The sequence below is a fragment of the Triturus cristatus genome, chromosome 7 (genome assembly GCF_964204655.1).
Source record: "Triturus cristatus chromosome 7, aTriCri1.1, whole genome shotgun sequence".
Lineage (NCBI taxonomy): Eukaryota > Metazoa > Chordata > Amphibia > Caudata > Salamandridae > Triturus > Triturus cristatus.
The window spans coordinates 886477171-886498338 of NC_140590.1; the positions used below are offsets into that span (position 1 = coordinate 886477171).

At 46.6% G+C, this 21168-nt stretch overlaps 1 protein-coding gene across 1 annotated transcript in view; it reads left to right on the plus strand.

The window, feature by feature from the left end:
• Window positions 1-21168, plus strand: part of HMMR (hyaluronan mediated motility receptor) — a 415301-nt gene that overhangs the window by 236765 nt on the left and 157368 nt on the right. The window contains exons 12-13 of the mRNA XM_085617832.1: window positions 3451-3537; window positions 4471-4649. Of these exons, the coding sequence (XP_085473958.1) occupies window positions 3451-3537; window positions 4471-4649 (266 nt within the window). The remainder of the gene's footprint in view (window positions 1-3450; window positions 3538-4470; window positions 4650-21168) is intronic.

The window sequence follows — 21168 nt, forward strand, 5'->3', positions numbered from 1 at the left end:
CACAAATTGCGTCTTCACTCGGAGGTCGTGCAAGGTCTCTTTCAGCAGTGGGGAGAACCTTGGTTAGATCTATTCACCACCGAAGAGAACGCGCAATGTCAGCAGATCTGTGCGTTGGAGTTTTCAAGGCGGCACTCGCTTGGTGACGTTTTTCGTCGCGAGTTGAATTGCTGTCTGTTGTACGCCTTTCCGCCTACTCCACTTCTGCCCAGAGGGCTGAAGATCAGGCGCGACCGGGCCCAAGTCATTCTTGTGGCACTGGACTGGGCTCGAAGAGTTCGGTATCCCGGGCTACTATGAGTGTGGATACCCTGATCAGACTGCCTCTTCGGGAGGATCTCCTGTCACAGCAAAAGTGGACGGTCCTCCACCCGAACCTGTCCACCCTCCACCTCCTTGAGTGGAGATTGAGCGGCGACAGCTGATTCCATTTGACTTGCCTCCCGAAGTCTGTAATGTGATTCTGGCAGGCAGGCGTCCCTCCACTAAAACGGTAAGCACCTGTCAGTGGAAAAAATTTGTGGCTTGGTGCACAACAAAATCTGTTGATCCTCTTGCTGCTCCTCTTTCTGAGGTCCTATTTTTCCTTTCTTTGGCCCAGCAGGGCTATGCTTTGGGCACTATCAAGGGCTACCTCTCTGCTCTTTCAGCCTCTTAGGTTGCCTGATCAGCCCTCTTTTCAAGTCCCCGGTTGTTAATAGATTTCTCAAAGGCATTACTCACCTTTTCCCTCCTATTCCTTTTGTGATGCCTCAATGGGACTTGAACCTAGTTTTCACATATCTGATGTGCGCTCCATTTGTCTTCCTGGTGGCCATCACCTCCGCTCGGCGGGTGAGTGAGCTTCAGGCTCTTTCCTGCAAACCTCCTTTCCAGGCGATTCATCCAGACACGGTTGTGCTTCGACCACATCCCTCCTTTCTACTAAAAGTAGTCTCTGCCTTTCATCTCGGGCAAACTGTAACTCTGCCCACTTTCTTTCCGCCTCCGCACCCTTCAAGAGAAGAGGCTCCACCGTCTGGACCCAAAATGTGCACTTTTATTCTATCTCAACCGCGCACACACAACAGTTCCAGGTGGATGACAAGCGATTTGTTGGCTAGATGGGTGCCAAGAAAAGCCGGGATGTGCACAAGCGAACTATCTTCCTTCGCAGACTCACCACCGGGGTTGGTATTGCTTGGGTATGTATTCTAAGATAAGGAATCTATAACTAACAAGTCTCTTTCAGATGCACAAGTTACTGTTGTGTAACGATATATCTGTAAGAAACATTAGTTAGTGATAGATTCCTTACCGCCCGCCCCTCCTCCCCGTTCTGCGAACTGTTCTCTAGGGTTCAAGTCATCACTTTCAGGGCCCTAGTTCTATTGCACCAGTAGTCTGTCTCTGGCATGGCTTTGCGCTTCTGGCATGGGAAAGTTGTGTACAGAACTGACGTCAGCGCACGTGGGCACATCTAAATAGCTCCCACGATGTAATCTCTGCGGCTACGACGCCAGTGACGTACGCGGAGCCGTATGCCACCTACCGACGCGCAGGGGTAGTGCTGACAAACTTTCCGGATCCAGTCTGACTCCTGGGGATATTCTAAGGTAAGGAATCTATCCCTAACTAATGTCTCTTACAGTTATATCGTTACACAAGTAAGTAACTTGTGCTACAAACCTGTAACAGTCAATTCCATTCAGTTTGTTTATTTTGAACAACCGGTCTTGAAGTAACATTCTACTTACCTGTACCAAGTGTTGCTTGGTTCTAAAAATAAAATGCAACTAAAGAAATATTTTTGAAACAATTGGTCTGCGTTCTGTCTTAAGTATGTGACATTTCTTGCCTGAGTGTGTGCAATAAATGCATAATACTACCCTCTGATAAACCCTTACTGCTCCCCCACACTAACACAAATAGAGTAAGGTATTTACTTTTACCTCTGTAAGCCTTTGGGGATCCACTGGACTCTGTGCACACTATACCTTTTGGTATAGTATATACAGAGCCTGATGCCTACATTGGTCTAAGCCAGTTCACTGGCCAACTTTTGGGGAGGTATTTCTTTATCTATTCAAGCTAGCAGTTTTCTAGCAGATGAACAAGTTACTTCCCTTCAGTAACTCCCTGTCTGTGAGACGTATCTAGCCACAGATTCTTTATCAAAACTCCCATCCTCCCTGTTCTGCGAACTGGCCTTTTCTGCCTAAAAAGGCCTTTGTAGGCCCTTGGAATCTTCATACTAGCCAATCAGCCTTCTGACATGGCTCCATACTGCTGGTGCAGAGGTAGTCACAAAAAAACTGTTGGTGCACTGTGGTAGCATGGATATAGGCATGACGTATCAGGTGCAGCAGGCGGGGAGCTGTTTGCCTCCTACCTACCTTCAGGGATACTGCTCAAGATTTTCTAGATCCAGTCTGACACCTGGGGATATTTTATGGCACGGTATCTGTGGCTAGTAAGTCTCTACAGATATGGTGTTACTGAAGGTAACCTGTTCACTACCAAAGTGTTCTGTCTTTATTTTAGAACTTCTAAAGAAACCTCAAACCGTTGTCACTCGCGCCTTCTTTCATATGGCATATTTTTGGTTTAAAAATAATTTCAGAACCAGTTCCACTTTTATTTCAATGTCATCCCAAGCACGAAGTGCAGGGATTTGAGGAGGTAAAGTGACATCTCAGCTGGGCTGTCGGATGTAAAGTCACACTCACCATGCTGACTTGAATTCACAGAATTTGTTGGGACACATCCTTAATCTTTCATCCCCTGTTTAAAAAACCCCACCCACTGTGGACTAAGTTAAGCTGCATAGCAAATTACTCATCTCTACTTTTTGATCAAGGATATTTATCTGGCCTGCTGTCTTTCGCTACACCGTCAACAGTGTAAAGGTACAGACCGCATTGGTAAACATAGCAGTGACTAGCGCAGCTGAGGTGCAGGTTTCATCACTGTTCTATGCCTCAGGTCAATCTGATTACAGGTTTAGCAAATTCATGTCCTGATGCTAGTCACTGCAGTGGCAACTTAAGTTGGCATGTGTTACACTTACAAGCATTTGATCAAAAGGGTCCAAATGAAACCAGAGTCTAAATGTGGTGTTCTTATGCAGTTATTTAGAGCATTTTCAGTCGAACACATTGCTGTTGGTGGTGTGGTCTGTCTTGCTTTCCCAAATCAGTATCCAATGAATGCTTACCTCTTGGTACATGAGATTTTGTTGAATTGTACTTCTCCATTGTTCTTGCATTCTTTTTTCCTTTTGGAAATACAGCTCTAATGCTGATATTTAAGGAGAGTAAATTACTTGTACATGGATTTATATTTTTATTTACCATGCTGCACCCTTCCCAGTAGCCTATTTTGATTTGTAAAATGTGATCCTCTTTGCTACTAAACCTTTATTCAATTGATGTTGGGTGGTGTCTTTAATTTTTCAGTTTCTCATTACAGAGTAGCCACTGATCAGGCAAAAGAAAAGTTGGCTGAAGAAAAGGCAGTAACTGAGACAAGGCTGTTGGAGCATCTAGCCGAAATAAAGTAAAGTTATTTTTGTGCTCAAATTGTCCTCTGTGTGTTTCCTCTGGTGCAGTTTGGCTTAATTGGGTTTTACTGAAGATTTAGTAATGTACTGGTCTAAGTTGGTTGGTTGGTAGGATTTAGAGGGTCACAGTACCTGAAATGCTGGATTTTCTACACCCATTCCCCCCCCCCCACCCACATGATCATCCTGCTAACTTCACTTAAACTCTGGGATCATGCCAGTAATCCAACCTGATAACCTGTCGCACCTAATGTCAGGCAAGAGTGTTTAATACATGCAGTGTACGAAGCACTGAGCTGTTGAAGCAAGAATATACACGTTTAGTGCCCTTACCTCTGGTTTAGTTTAAGTAAGCTGTATAGTGGACCTATGAAATGCAATATTTCTCAGGTTTTTACCATTCTCTGAAATACCTGCAGATGCCTTCTCTAATGGAGATAGAAGCTGTTGTTGCTAACTGGCCATCATACTTGCACGGCTCTCACTAATTTGCCCCACCCCTTCTGTGTTTTTAGTAGCAATTTGTCTAGAGGTACTCTTACTACTACACACTAGGTTCATACCAACTAGTTTTTCTCAAAGCATTTGATACCATGGATTAGTACATTTGTATACCCCCTAATTGCTGCATTGGAAGCAGTAGCAGGATGACCTATTTAATTAAAACTTACCTCTGTTCGCGTCCAGGAATGATATTTTAATTGGGTGAACTATGAATGGGAAGTAGATAGTCTTATCCTGTGCACTCCACCCTCATTTGTCTTCTAGTAAATGGCCCTTGTTAAAATGCTAGTAGTCGTCCTTATAAACCAGAACATGGTAGTATGAGTGAGGCTAGAACTTGAATGAGGCTACTAGGGTGCATTCTGTATCATCTGATGTCTGTTTACCAATTACTTAATGATTGACATTTGCTTTTATCTTTACAGCCGTGTGTCAGAGCAAGTAGAACAATACAAATCGAAGCTTTCCCAGTCTGAGCAATTGCTGAAGGAAAAGGATCAGTCCTGTTTTAAACAGAGGAGCCTTTTCCTAGCGAAAGAAGAAGAGTTTTCTGAACAAATAAAAGATCTTAGTAAGAGATGCAAGGCTCTTCAACAAGAAAAAGGTACTTTGTTTCCTTCATGTCGCTTTTTTTTTGTTTAACCTATTGCCATAACAAGAAATCGTCTGTATTAGAAAATCTTTCTAGCATTGGTAATATATGTGTTAACAGATCAAATCCGTTGGGAGCTACATCTTAATCTTTCAAACTGATCACCTGAACAGGCTACTTTGAATAATTTGATTTTGTTTGCTGCAACTATTCCATCTTTTTCTGGTTTGGGGAGTGTGCTTTGCTGTTGCGTGTGGTGGGAAAAAAGATTGGCATCACCTGCGTTTTTCCCCAACTACACCCTCCACTGCTAAAGGTGCTTATTAGGATTTGTCAAACTAACGCAACCCGTATCATTTTTCTGCGAAGGTTATTCAAATGGGCTCACCTCTTTGCAGCATAATTGACCTTTCATTGGTTACCAGTGGAAGATCATGTGTGTGGGTTTTTCTTTTTTCAAGTTTTGTTTCTACAGTTTAAGTGTAGACCTCGTCTATTTAGAATACTTGAGTATGTTAACCCAGTCTACCGATTGAACTGGCGTTAAAGGTCCTCGCTAGTTTCTTCTGACTCGGTGGCCATTTTTAGTGTCTTTTTAGGAATCTGCTAATAAGGGTTTTAAGAAACATTTATGGAACTTGTTCCTACTTGATGTTATGAAGGGAGTACGTTTTACCACCTTCAAGATGCGATTGTTTTGGGTTTTCCCTTTTTTTTTTTTATCCTCCCACATAAGTCACCTCTAATCACATGCATGTTTTAATCTGCTGTAGGTTGTTTCTTCATAGTGGAGAATCTGATGGAAAGTAAATGAGAAAATGCTTTACTTTGGCCGAACTTTAGGTTCATGAGCATGTTTTCTGTCTTTTTTTTAACACCATTTTTAAGCACGGATTCTCATTTTCCAACCGGGACATTTGCTTTAAAGTTTGTGATAAATGTTGCATACTAAGGCTCCTGTGCACTAAACCTTTTCTATGCTACGTGGGAAATGCAATATCTTTACTGTTGGATGTGAGTTTTAGATGTTTTATGTTTTGGATGTAGTTATTCAAAGCCTTGATTCTTTTCATTCTGGGATTTTACAGCATAGCTGTCCATCAGACTTATTAACTGTAGACACAGTTAACTTTGGATCTGCCACCTTTAAACGTTCTTTGTCAAGCTTATTTCAGCCATTGACTTGAGTCAATCAAGTCCTAACTCAACCCAGTGGCATACTAATCTTTCACATAATGGTGTTGGATGTTTGTTTGTTCTTCTACTCCATTGTTTGCGTTGAGCTGCATGAGTGATTCTTTTACTACTAAAGCCCGTTTTATCGAACCCTGCAGGCTTTCTAATGTGACTCTGTAATGTGCTAATGCTGAATATTTTAGATGGATACTTCTTACTGTAGGTCCCTCTTTAAGAATATACTCTGGCACCATACTGGGCCTCGAGTGGTGCCGTATATAGGCACAATCTCTGCACACTGTCCCTTTCTTTCTATGCCCTCCATCGCTTATCCCTATTGTCATTGATTGACATTTTTGTTCTAAACAAATTGTAAACCAGTCTGCAAAGGATGTAAACTTTGTTACTGCCAAACAAATGTTGGTGACAGACCTGCACTACGTGTCTTGATGAATGTGCTCTCATGAACCCAAAGGTGATCCGAAACCATGAAGCAAAGCTGTATGTCGCTGAACATCCGAGGAAACCGTTTGAGTCCCTCTACGCTCTTTAGGCAAGTCAAACATATCTTCACAGTTGAAGTCCTTTTTTAAATAATGGTCACAAAGAAAAGCACAAGAAGGCTAAGTAGGACTCTTTACATCATCCAGTCGGCCTTCATACTTCAAAGTCGCAAGGGCATCAAGGTGCATATCTGTCTAACTCCCGACCTCTAATCCAAGACCTGATTCTGTTATTGGTTCTAATGCATCCAAAGTACCCTTGATCATCAGTGATGTCACAGCAGATCAAAGCTGTTACCAGGTAATGTTATGCACTCTTTGGTTCCCTCTAGCATGCCTTCAGTCTCAAACATCCATAGGACCTTCAGTCTGGTAACTGTCAGTGGGTACCCTTCTCTGCACCATTTGTGCCTCTCAAACCTGTCTAGGGTTCTGCATAGACTCCGGTGCCAACTTTCATTTTAGCTGTACAATCTTGGCCCCTTGGATACTGTCCCTGACACCACCCATACCCAGAGCAGTGTGACTTCGAGCCGAACTCATTTTGGCCTTGACTGTTATGTCTCTAATCACCCCTGATGCTTCCACTCTCCAAACAGTTGGATTTTGACAGAACACTTCTGTATCAAGTACCTGCCACGTGGAGCATCAGCTTTTTGGCTCTAGATTGGATAAACAAACTACCACTTGAGAATGACAATGGAGATGATGGATGTAGAAAGCTGGCCTCTTTATATAGGGGGCCAAATCGAGCTACATTGTAATGTCTAGACAGCTTATTGGTTTACAGAGGGAGGCAAAAATTAGAACACTAAATGCTTTTTTGTGGTTGTGCGGATGAGTAGTTTAAGCTTTTCAGAGGGTAGTGCTAAGCATGTGTTGTACTAGAAGGCCATAATGGAGACAAAGAATAAATCCTAGACCAACTTAGAAAAATTTCTATTTTTATATAAATTTTAATATCAAGAACTTCGTTATCAAGTAAGTACTTTTTTAAAAATACAAAGGTTTGAGGCATGTGAGCTGTAGATCACGTGCTTTGCATACTCCTATCTAGTGTTGGGTCCGGATGTTTGCAAGTTGTTGTTCTTCGAAGAAGTACTTCCAGTCACGAGGTAGGTGACTCCTCCTTTCAGTGATAGTGCATGTCGACTCCATTAGTGTTTGTTTTTCTCCCATTGGGTTCGGACGTGAATTGCTGCGCTCCGGATCGCGGTTCCTCGGGTTCCCCTCTTTTTCCATTCTCAGCATATCGTTTTTAATGAAAATCCCTCTTTCGATCAGGTAGCTCGTAGAAGGCCATTGGGCCAACCCGTGTCTGTATGCCTCGCAGTAGATGGAATAGATTACATTTAAATTCTGCCCTCCATGCCACTCCATTCCCGCGCACAGACTCAAATGAAGTGTTCAACTTGTGCTTCATTCCGGAGCACAAAGAACAGGACTGCGATGTGTGTAAGGCTTTCCAATCGAAGACGCTTCGTGACAGTCTGGCTCGACTTCACAACATGCAGAACCAAAACACTGGTTCCATTCCAAACCTCCAGAGAAGATTCAGAACAAGAGACTGGAGATGCCATGGGAGCTGAGGAAGAACAAGATCCGAATCCTGCTCCGATGGGGACGAAGACCATGAGTACTGATCCTCCCTTGCCCTTAAGTCCACCTCCGCACAAGAAGGCTCTGGTCCAACCCCGCCTGCGGCCCACGGTCCGCACGGAGAACATGTTTCTGATGTCCCGTCTTCATGCTCCGCACCAAAACAAACCCCAGAGCTTTTCAGCTCTGAACGGAGTCGTTTGAAATCAGGAACAGAGCTGAATCCTTCGGGGGTTGAAGTCTGGCTCAGCCCCACCTCCTTTGACGCCGAAAACATCTTTGGATCCGAACTCCTCGGCATCCAAAACACCGGCACTGAAACAGATGTGCCGATTCCATCAAAGAGCACCGTTTCGATGTTTTGCCCTCAAAACCAGATCCAAAACAGAACTCTGCATTCATCCAACAACTGGACATATTACCACCAAAGTGACTCTCAAATGTAAACCTGCGACTGAAGCTTACCATATTCCTTTAAAAAGAGAGAATGTGGGTACCTCCTCCACACCTACAGGCACCTGGAGAGATTATAACACTAATTCTCCCACAGGTAACGATCCCGATCTGTACTCTAAACCTTCTCCCCCAGACAGTGTAGGATACATAGAATTCTTAGGTAGAGCTGCTAATTGCCATGGGGTTGAGTTACATAAGGAATCCCTAGAAGATTTCCTTTTCGAAACACTTGGTTCCCAAAAATAATCGCACTCACTTTCCATGCTCAAGGGTATGCTTGCATATGTTGATGACCTTTTTAATGATCCTGTGCGGGCATGTATCCTCACCCCTAGGGTGGACAAAAATAATATTAATTTGCACCATCAGATCCAGCTTGCATCAGGGGGCAGTTGCGCATTAGAAACGACTGAAGAATCTAATGGTAAGAGCGGGCCAATTCCCAAACGTCAGGAGACGCTTCACTCCCTGACAGTCTAAGTTGATCGACTCCTCTGGAAAAAGATTAGCCTCCCAAGCTGCAAACTTTTGGCGCATTTCCAATACCCAAGCACTTTTAGCCAGGTACAATAGGACGCATTGGGATGAAATGGAGCAATTGCTCCAATTTCTGCCGGATGAGCACAAGTCCAAACCTCAAGACCTAGTGCGGGAGGGACAGCTAATTTCAAACAATTCCTTCAGGTGCTCTTTAGATGCGGCTGACACTGCGGCTAGAGCCATCAACACAAGCGTTCTCTTAAAGCATGCCTGGTTACACATTTCAGGGTTTAAACCAAAGGTTTAAGCTTCTATCCTTAACACGCCATTTGACAAAGCAGCACCTCTTTGATCATGTAGTAGACTCTTCATAAGAAAAGATGAAAAGACACAGGAGTGCTGAAAGGAACCACAGCCTGAGGGGCTCCTATAGATTGCCACCTATCGTGCAGGGTCCAAGAACACCTCAGACGCTGCCTCTACGGCATACAAAGGCAACAATCAGCCCTCTGCTTCTAAGGGTTTCTTAAGAGGGGGCTACAGAGGCAATAATGACAAGGGTAGAGGTCTAGGTTCCAACACATGCGCCTCCCCCTCCAATACCAAACCGTGACGGAACTACTCTCCCTTCCACCACCACCACCACCACCACCGACCATTTAACACCTGTCGGGGCATCTTTCACAATTCCTGCCCATCTGGCAGTCCAACTACAGACAAATGGGTACTAGAAATTATCAGTTCTGGTTATTGCCTGGAGTTCACCAAAAATCCTCTACACTTCCCTCCACTTTCACACAAACTCACCGGACCATTTACTTCTCCTCAAACAAGAGTTTCAGTCTCTTTTTTAAAAGGAGCTATGGCACCCGTACCACTAGAATACCAGGGGTCGGGCGTATACTCCTACTTTCTCAAACCCAAGGAGGACAGTTCTTTCAGGCCTATCTTAGGCCTCCGAATTTAATCTTTACATACAATCAGACCATTTTCACATGGTAACACTTCAAGTCCTCCCACTTCTACAACAGGGCGACTGTCTACTGCAGACTTAAAGGACGCTTACTTCCATATTCCAATACATCCCGCTCATCGCAATTTTCCCAGATTTGTGGTAGCGGGGTATCCTAACCAGTTCAAAGTACTCCTGTTCGAAGTCACCACAGCTCCCAGTCTTTACAAAGTGTCTGGTAGTGGTCGCTGCTCACCTATTCATGTCTTCCGCTACTTTGATGACTGGCTCATCAAAGCCAATACGTAGCCAAAGTGTCCCACACTCGGCGGACACTGCAGTTACTGCACCAACTGGGGTTCAGTCAATGTGTTGAAATCGCATCTTCAACCTTCCAACACTCAAAACTATCTAGGAGCAACTTTAGATACTCAAAGGGCTCTAGCCTTCCCCAATGCAGCCAGAATTAGCAATATTCAGGCTCTAGTTCTCCAGTTTCAGCCAACTCACTCACTACTAGCTTGAGTATATGCAACTGCTGGGAATGATGGCCTCTTGCATCATGATTGTTCCCCATGCCAGACTTTACATGCGTCCCGTCCAGGAATGCTTAACAAGTCAGTGGAACCAATCACAGGGTCTTTTAAGCGATCTAGTGTTGGTAAGCAGCCGTACTCCTCGCTCCCTGCAGTGGTGGAACCCACAACATTTATCCAAAGGACCACCCTTCATAGACCCTGTTCCACAGACGATACGAACAGCAGACTCGTCCCCCCACTGGTTGGGGGGGGGGCGGGCGCTCATCTTCAACATCACACAGCCTGTGGAGTCGACAGCAAAAAACGTTCCTCATAAATCTAGAGCTGCTAGCAGTGTTTCTAGCTCTCAAAGCATTTCAGACTCCTAGTTGGCAAAGCTGTCCTAGTTCGTAAGGGTATGACAGCTATGTATTCTACACAAAAGGGGGGAGGTCGCTCCAACTGTCGCACTTGGCTCAAGACATTTGGAAGTGGGCTATTCACCACAAAATCTCTCGTAGCAGAACACCTCCCAGGAGTGAACAATCAGATTGCCAATATTCTCAGCAGACAGACACAAATCCACGAATGGGAACTTCACCCTCAAGTTCTCCTCCCATACTTTCAAAGTTGCGGAGTTCTCAAATAGATATTTTTGCTACACACCAAAATGCCCAAACTTCGCCTCCAGGTACCCACAACTGCTCTCCAAAGGCAATGCACTATGGATTAACTGGTCAGGGATATTTGCCTGCGCTTTTCTGCCTCTCCCACTCATTCAATTAGTGGTTCGGAAACTCAGGCAAACATCCCTCACTGATCCTAGTAGCACCCACATGGGCCCGTCAACCTTGGTTCACAACCCTGTTGGCGCTGTCACTAGTTCCACATCAAAAACTGCACCTCACATCCAGTCTCCTTACACAGTCATGGCAAAATCAGACCTCCAGATCCCAGACAAATGAACCTTGCGTTCTGGCTCCTGAAATCCTAGTTTGGTTATCTAAATCTCCCACCAGACTGTATGAACATCATTAGAGGCCAGAAGGCCTACTACAAGAGCCTATTATGCAGCTAAACCAAAACATTTTGTTATCTATTGCAATAATATCAATCCTCTTGATGCTTCAATACAAAATATCATTTCTTTTCTGTTACACTTGCAGCAGTCCGGGTTAGCTTACATTTCTATCCGACTACATCTCGCTACAATAGCTGCATATCTACAAAATAGGCAACACTAATCTCTTTTTAGAGTACCAGTAATCAAAGCTTTCATGAAAGGACTTAATAGTGATCCCTCCAGGACTTCCACCTGCCCCAGTGTGAAATCTTAACAGTCCTTGCACGATTAATGGACCCACCTGTTTAACCCATGCATAAATGGGAGCTACAGTTTCTCTCCTTCAAAATCAATTTCCTAATTGCAATCACTTCACTAAGGAGAGTGGGTGAACTACAGGCACTAACCATAGAACCTTTTTTCCAACTTCAGAGACAAAGTGGTTCTTCGTACTAACCCCAAGTTTCTACCTAATGTAGTTTCTGCCTTTCACATAAATCTGTTGAGTTACCTGTATTCTTCAACCCGATTCAGTGGCAGAACGAGCTCTATACACCTTAGATGTTCGAAGATCCTTTTTATATTATATTGAAAGAACTAAATCATTATGTAAAACTAAACTTTTCGTTGCTTTTGCTCCCCCACACAAGGGCAATCCCATATCCAAGTCCGGTATTGCCAGATGTATTGTTATACAAAAGCGAAGAACTTTAACAAGCAAAATAGGGGCTACAATGGCTTTCTTAGACCTCCCCATAGTTGACATTAGTAAAGCTGCAACATGGTCTTCACTGCACACATTTACCAAGCACTATTGTGTACATGTGTTAGCGAGCCAACAAGCTAATGTGGGCCAGGCAGTACTTAAAACACTCTTTCTGACACCTCCAACAGCTACGGATTAGCCACTGCTTTGGGAGGATACTGCTGTATAATCTATGCGAAGCATGTGATCTACAGCTCGCATGCCTAGAACGGATAATGTTACTTACCCAGTAAGCATCTGTTCTTGGCATGTAGAGCTGTAGATTCACATGCGCCCACCCGCCTCCCTGGGTACCTGTACCTGTTGCAGTTCTCTTACTTTATATACATGCGCATGGACAGCTCTATTTATTTTCTAACTCCATTCTCACCTTCTGCTGGAAAACAGTCTAACAATGGAGTCGATGCCCATGTGCACTATCACCGAAAGGGGAAGTTGCCTACCTCGTGAATGGAAAGACCTCTCTGAAGAAAAACAACTTGTAAGCATCTGGACCCAACACTAGATGGCAGACTTATGCAAAGCATGTGAATCTCCAGCTCTACTTGCGAAGAACAGATGCTTACTGGGTAAGTAACATTATCCTTTTACCTGCAAGTAAAGAGTTCACTTAAATGAGTCTTTACGCAACAATGCTTCTCTATGGGAGGAAAGGCATATGTTGCATATGGTTATTTACGGTCTATTTCTGGGGGTCTCTTTCTGGACAGAGGGTCGTAGGAGGCCCAAAGTACCAACAGCAGTTAAACGTTAACTTCTGTGGGGTGTCTGGGAGTAGATGTGCTGGTTCGGGTGGTAGCCGGTGGAAAGAGGGTCCACAGAGAAACTGGTTGATTGGGGGGACTTTAGGGGAAAATAAGTACAACTGGGCCACCCTGGAGGTGGGTCTCTGCGGTGCGGAGGACCCTCAACGACTGCTCAGTCTGTGTAGTGGAACTCCAGACTGGACTATCGTTACTTGTTCCGGGGATCAGTATGCTCACTGGGAACTGAAGGCGGCTTCAAGTCCAGTGACGTGACGGGTACTGCAAGTTTCCAAACAGCTAAATATACAGGCAATGCTAACACATGCGCAGCTGCAAATGAGAACCCCGCCATCTCACTAATCACCAGTCGCTGCTGGCATGACTCTGGGAGGGGGGGGGGGGGGGATTAAAAAAAAAAACTGGTCCTGCGCTCCCTCCTCTCCTGGCCGGGTCCTGGGTTTACCTGCTGCTTTCCTGCTCTCAGGAGGAGGAAGAAGGTGGACTCCCGCCCCTCTCCTAAGCCAATCACAACGCTGCAATGGCAGCATTGTGATTGGTGAGGACAGCGCCCAATCGGGCACCTATGGGGAGGCCGTTTTCTCTATGTAGACTGCATGCAGCCTACATAGAGAAAATCCAAAGTGTTCATGACTGGCTTGCCCAACACTTGGGCAAGCCCGTGCCCCCACCCCCCTGCCCTGGAGCAGGACTGCCCGCCCAGCCCCAACCAGGCATACTCTTCTGCTTTCTCAGTGCGAGAAGCAGAAACCTAAAATGGTATTTAAAATAAAATTGTTTCTGCTTCTCGCACTGCGAGAAAGCAGTGGGGCAACACTCCTCTTCCCTAATGTAGGAGATGCCCCTGGCTGGCAGTATCCAGAGTTTTTTTTTAAATTTTATTTTTTAAGCTGTTCAGCTGCAGGACGAGTCGCTGATCACAATTGTTGAAACTGGTGAAGGCAGGGTTTGGTTCCAAAAGTCCACAGCAATTCTTCAGTTCTTTTCTCACAGCTCTTTTGTCCTCTTCTGGATCTGTCGTATCAGAGTTCCTGGTGTCAGCTGTGCCATACTCCATACAGGGGCATTAAGGAGAGTGACAGGTGGTAGCCAATTGGATTCTTACCTTTAGGCTGTTTACACCTTCTATATGAACACTTCCTTTGGAAAGTGGACATAAACCTGCCCCAGAGAGCCTAATTCTGCCAAAACTAAGAAGATGGAATGCTAAAATTTGTGTTCACATTAAGTAGCTCGCCTTAGAGGTGGAACAAGCCTGAGAGGGGGACGCCTCCTGACTAGCTAATTTGGCCGCTTGTCCTGGTGCCAAATGGGCCCGGAGCAGCGGGCGACATTTCCCTTGTTTGTGGCAGACTTGGGTCGCATACAAAAGGTGGCAGTGGCCTTTAAAACCTCCTGCCTTGATATACTGATCACTTAGCCATCCTGCTTGTAGGAGGTGACAACACCTCCAGCCAGAGCAGGCATTGTTTCTGCTCTCAGAGCGTGGGCTCTCACCTGCAAAGGGGGTGGGGGTGGTCAGAAACCTGTCTGTGAGTGGCAGGCTTGTCTACACCAGTCAGCCAGCACACTTGTAGTTAGTAGGTTTTCAGGGGTCACCTCGAAGGTGCCGTCTGGGTGCATTGATACATCCAACACTGGAATTGGTGTCTGTAGGAAGCTGACCTTTTGCACAATAGCTTTTATATGTCCTATAAAGAGTCCAAGGGTTGCCTCATAAGTGGACAGGGATTGCTATGGAAATCACAAGGTGCTTTTCTAGGGGGTAGTGTGGTTGGGCAGCCTTGGGCTTATCACAGAGGAGTGCAAGACATCTAAAAATACACAGGTCAATAAATGAGACACTTGACTCCATAAGGAGATCCACACCAATTTACAAAAATAAGATGTTTCTTTATATATGTTTAGGCACCAGAAGCAATTCGTTCAGGTAAGTAAGTTTTTTTTAAATAGGTTTTCTTTTCAGTTCAAAAAGTCGACACTTTGTGAAATTTTTAGAACCACTATGTTATCCTATGGGAGAAAGTCAATGTGACATTCAGGCGGGCTGGGGGACCACGATGACACTGTTGGCCCACTTAAACTCTAGCTTAAAGCGACTGGAGCAGTTTTCTTCAGGCATTGGGTTTCTGAGATCATAAAGTCCTCACAGGAGTCTTTGGAAAACTGCAGGTTGCATGGAAGCAGGTCTGCTACTTCTCTGGAGATCTTTGTCCCTGGATGAAGTGCAGGCAGGTCTCCTGAGCTTTGGGACCTCAGCAGCTGCAGGACAAGTCGACTTTTGGTGCAATTGTTGCAGTCAGCAAGCAGGACAGCTGGGTTGGTCCCAAGTCCGTTGCTGGGTCTTCAGTTCTTTCAGGATGCATATCCATGGCCTCTCAGGTTGGTAGGATTTGATTTCCTGGAGCCAGGGGCTCCCCTAATTACTGAATTTAGGAGTGTTAGGGGAGTGTAGGGTGGTAACTAATGGGCTACTGGCCCTTGAGGTAACTCTGCCTCCTATATACCTACTTCTGGGGAGTGAACATAACCCTGTCCTCAGTAACTTTGACTGTAGAGTACTGCATCTCTGCTGTCCAGGTTCCCAGTACCAGTGTGTTTTCCCTACAAATATGTCCACAGTTGGTACTCTGCCCCCTGTATGTCCCTAGTAAGTGGTACCTCTGGCCTGGAGGCTAAAGAGGGTCCCATGAGAACCCCTCATTGGTAACATGCCACTGCCCTTGCAGCTGGCATGCCCCTGTGAGGTGAAAAAATGAGTAGACCTTGCGCAATGCCTAAGATATAGGAAAGTCATCCCTCTAGTAGGCCTTACCAGCCCAAAGGCAGGGTGCCATTTATCCCAAGTGTGGGCATATCTGCATAAGCAGATAAGCCCCCACAGTGTATAGGGTCTATTCCTGAATATTGTAGGTGCCAGGGAAGCCTTAGAGTTCATGGGCTGTGAACTTGACAACTCCAGTTCCACAGCACCATGATGGCTTCACTGAAACCAGGAGTGTTTTGTACCAAACGGCTCCTTGTAATCCACACTGGTGCAGTGTGAGATTTACTAAAACATGTACTCAGAGGACACTTCAGACGTGTCCCCTGAAACCCTGCCGACCCTGGTGTGGGCACTCACTGGCCTTAGGCAGAGCGCCACACAGACATGTTTCTGGGCTCCTGGGTGAAGTCTCTCTGCTCGCTGGGACTAGAAACCATGCACGTCCTGGTCAGGTGTCGAAGCTCCACCCCCAGTCTCTGCTGCTAGAAGCAGATGGCAGCCCCGGTTTAAAAACCCCACTTTGGGTGGGAAAATTGTTGAGAAACGTAAAAGGGCATGGAGATGTGCCCACATTTACCTGCTACACCCCTCAGGTGGGAGAGGCAAAGTTAAGTACACTTTTCAGTCCCCTCCAATTTGAAATTAAGGGGTCTCCTCCAATCTGGCTAGGTCTATGCCCCATCCCACAGCTGGGTGGCATGCTAGTGGGTGTAGTCACCCCAGGTATGCTGTCCATTAGCCCCAACTACTACTCCCCTAAAACGCCCCCTAAATTTAGTATTTACAGGGCACCTCCAGACCTAGGAACTAGATCTGCGATGGCCTAAGAAGCAGGAAGACACCCTTGCAGAGAAGACTAACTACTACCTCTATGGTCCCAGTCTGATCGGCCTGTCCAGTTTCTGCGAACCTGCGGCATGTCTTGCAGCCAGCAACCTCTGAAAACCCTGGGAGGACTGCTGCTTTTGAAAGACTCCGATCTCCCCTGGACAACGGACCTGTCCAGAAGAAACTAACTCCAAAGACTCTTCATCCAGGCGGATCCATGTCTCCTGCTCACTCTGCTCCCGACGCCGAAGTCTGAGTGGCTCACCTGTGCAGTGAAATCTCCCCAGCAATCCTGAACTCGTGTCCAGCGTTGGCTGACCTCCACGGTGGCACTACAGTATGAATCCAGTCTCCCCTTGACTGCAACCGGCTCTGGTAAGAAGACTCAGTTGAAGGGTACCCGCAGCCCCTGGGCCTTGGTGATCTGAACAGACAGTGCCCCTACTACCCCCTACATCCCAACTTACCTCTGCTGTCGTCGGTCTCCTTCCTGCAACCTCCGGTCCCACGCCTGCAGCCTGTTTGCCAAAAGAAGACCCGCCCCCCCCCCCCCCCCCCCCCCCCCGACTGAAAAGCTTTGGGCACCGGATGCTGATTTTGCACACTGCTGCTCCTGTGCCGCTGGTGGTGTACGTTTGGTGCTGCTTCGTGACCTCCTAGGGTTCAGGTCCGCTCAGCAGGGGCCAACAATCCCCACAGGGGCTGCACCACCAGTGGCACTGGGGCAGCATATGTTGGTCAATGGGGCTAAGGGGGCCTTCGGTTAGAGACTGCTTATGAGCAGGCCACTTGGGTGTGGGAGCAAAGCTCCCAGGGTTAAGATGAGCACTGCAGGGGCCAACAATCTGCACAGGAGCTGCACCACCAGCAGTACTGGGGCAGCTGGGTGCAGGGTGCCAAGTCAACGTCTGGTACCCTATGCTTCTCAATGGAGACCTTCGCTTCAGCTAAGTTGATGTAGGCTCAGGCAGGGAGACTTCCTGAAGGCGACCCACACTGACGCCAGTGTGGGATTTAATGTAAAATGCGCTCATAGGGCATGCCCCCTGAAACGTAAAGCCTCCCGTGGATTCCCTGACTGGTACACACCAGCCTGCCACCATGAGACATGTTTGAGGTGTTCACACCTCCCCCAGGACAGGAAGAGCCTGGCAGCCTTTGTAATGCTACCCCCAGCCACTCCTCCTGTCAAGAGCAGGCCCCCTTCCTGTCTTTCTTCCTTTTCGGCGGGAAGACAGGTGGGAAAAAATAGCCAGCCCAGAAGATGTGCCCACCTCTGACAACCCCACCCCTCAGGTGAGGGAGTTGAGTTGTAGCCCACTCTGGTGCCTGCCATCTTGCAGATGGCAGGCACTCCCCAATCAGGATTAGGGATTGTGCACACTTCCCCACGTGGGGTGAGCACACCAAAGGTATAGTCACCCTAAGGTCAGTAGCCCATTAGCTACTGACCTCAAGACCCCTAAAACACCCCCTTAATACAATATCTAGGGGGCAGCCCTGAACCAAGAACTTAGACAAGAAACCAGAAGAAAAGGACCGAACAGCCATGCCAAAGCTAAGAGGACGCCCGCTGACTTGGCCCCAACCCTATTGGCCTGTACCCACCTAGAACCTGCTTCAGTGAAATCCCGGTGTCCTGCAGCCAGCAACATCCTAGAAACCCAGAGGACCTTCCTGCCTTCAATCCCAAAGACCGTCTCCCGTGAACACCGGATTTGTTAAGACTCCAGCTCCGCAAGGATCCACGAGTTTGCACCACGCTAGATCCAACGCACGAGTTCGAGTGGCCCAACACCATGAGGAGTTCTCCCCGGCGATCCTGACCAGAGATCAGGTGACCTCTGACCTGCATCAAGTCGACGCCTGCAGCCTCAAACCGGAAGGTTCCCACCCCCCCCGCCCCCCCTCCCCCCTTAAACTGACCAGGAGCTGGTAAGAAGATCCGACCCTAAAAGGCACTCCTGCACCTGACACCCCATAGCCTTCGGTGGCCCAACCAATGGTGCCTAACCAACCACCAGCATCCCAACTTAGCTCTCAAAGTGGTGATCGCACCCAGAAGACCTTTGTACCGAGCCTGCAGTGCTTTTGCAAACCGGATACTCCCCATTGAAAACTACAGGGCTTCCAACGCCAAAACAGCACTCTGCACCCGTCCGCCACTGTGCATGCATCTTGTGTATTAGCCTAAACCCCCAATTGCCCTGCGGTTAAGTCCAGGAGCTTTGCTCCCGCAACCCAATGAGCTCATCCGCAGACACCAAACGGAGACCCCTACCCCCATTGGCTAACATTGGGCCTCAGCACTCTGCACCCAGCCGCCCTAGTGTTGCTGTGGGTGTGACAAGCGTGCATCCTCTACCCTGGGGGACCCGTGAGTCTAACCCCAAAATACCAACTCCCACAACAAAGTTCTTACATTTAAACTGATAACAATATTTTCCTCCATAGGATAACATTGACCGTTTGTCTTTGTGTGGAGTTGGAAAATCTAAGGAATCCATTAAAACTGTAACTAAATAAACGCTTTAACTTGCCTGTTTACAGGAGATATCCCAGTGCAGTATCCAGCCATACTGCACTGTGTAAGAAAAGTAATCTGAAAAGTAACTTGCATTATATTTTACTGAAAATCCTACACAAAGTACATGCACTGTATTCTGAAAAGCACTGCATTCAGTAACACTACTGTAGTCAAGTCAAAGTACATTTACACTTCAAATCCAAACTATATTGCAACTGTATATTTACTGCAAAGTATTCATAACTTATCTGTGCCAGGCTTGCTTGGTTCTAGAAAATAAAATAACTTAAATATTTTTATACAAAAACAATTGGTCTGAAGTTAAGTCTTTGAGTGGGTGAATTCATTTGCTGGCTGAGTGTACAACAAATGCTTAACACTGTCCTCTGAAAGCCTTACTGCTCGACCATACTACCTCAAATAGAGGTGCGATCTACTTTTACCTCTGACTACCTTTGGGGTTCCACTGGACTCAGTGCACACTATGCCTCACTTTGGTATAATATATACAGAGCAAGCTTCCTACAGGACTCCACTACCAGCTGGCAGAATAATGCACGGCATATGTATCCAGAAAACTCTTCAAGCTGCAAAACTACAGGTGGGGGAGTGGGGAGGGAGGGGTCAGGACAGGTACCAGGTATTGCAAATACAACCATTTCATCACAGTATGGTACCTTTCATACCTTATGGACTGCAATGTCTCCTGCCCTCCACTTCCCTCCCCATCTATCTATAGACAGCCCTTGCTCCATCTTTCTCTCCCTCTCCCCCTTTCTCTCCTCTCTCGGTCATCTATCTAGCCATTGCTCCTTCTCTCGCTCTTCCTCTCCTCCCCCTTTCAATCTTTTTCTTTCTCTATCATCTAGCTATTTCTGATGGGTACTTCTGCCTGTGGATTCCTCATCTTTTGAATACCCCCTGCGCCAGCATTCCACAAATTCATTCCTAGCTCTCCCACGTCGAATAGGACATCATAATAGCACGGCTCTGCTCGAGACTCCGTGTGACGTCATCGGAGCCATAAGAAGACTTTGTCGGTGTGCTGACGTCCGTTCCCTTTTTTCCACGCTGTCGACGTGTAACTGTTTTTCTAGGGACTTTCCATTTTCTATGTGAATACTTTTTCCTTGAAGTTTTCAGATGGCTACTTATAAGAAGTCCGGATTTAAGCCATGCAGGGAATGTGGCGGCCACATGTCTATCACGGATCCCCATGATGATTGCCTGTGGTGCTTATCTTCCGATCATGACGTTGAAGGGTGTCGAAGCTGCAAGAAGATGAATCGGAAAGCCCTTAAAGAATGCGAGGCTTAACTCTTTATAGCCAAAAAGCAGAAGAGGGGTCAAAATCATGCGAAGTAGTTGTCTTCTCACACTTCGAATTTGAGAACACAAGAAGTTGAAGAGGCATGGTTCTCGGCGCCATTCGTCAAAAAGAACAAGGCTTCGAGGTTGCCTTCTCCAGCTAAGCGGCTTCGAAGGAAAGACTTTGTATCTCCATCTCCTACTCCTTTTCCCTGGGAGACGCTGGTTTAATCTCTGGCTTCGATGTCTTCGGCGTCGAGGGGCTCTTAGCCTAAAGGTTCTCCGGCTCCAAGTAAGTCTCCCAACGCCCAGGGAGTCTTCTCCGGTTTGTGTGGCTTCGCCTGTGCGGGCGCAGTCTTCACCGGCTTTGCAAATTCCAGATCAGCCTCAAGTGATACCTGCTCAGGAAGGTACTGATCCATATCCTCCTTTTCCTGGTCCTGGAACAGACCCTACATGTTTTTTAAATGTAATATTTGGCATGTGTGCCAGAGCCTCTAACCCATCTGGTGCGCCTTCGGGCCCCGTGGGTCATTTGGCCTTTAATTTGGGTGTACCTCTCCAGTATGCTCAGGTGCCCTTCGTACCATTCTTCCCGACGACTCCAGCTTGGCATTTCCGGCACCGAGGTCTTCCACTCCGGTTCTTTGGACTCCTTCAGCTGTCAAATCGACGCCGAGGTTTGAAACTGAAGGTCCTCAATCGATGCCTATTCTGAAGCAGTGCTCTAGGAGGGATGCACAGAGGCTGCTTGGAGAGGAGGAATATAGTATGGAACAGGAGGAAGGGGAAATTGTTGAGTCTGTGGATGAGTTTGAAGGTTT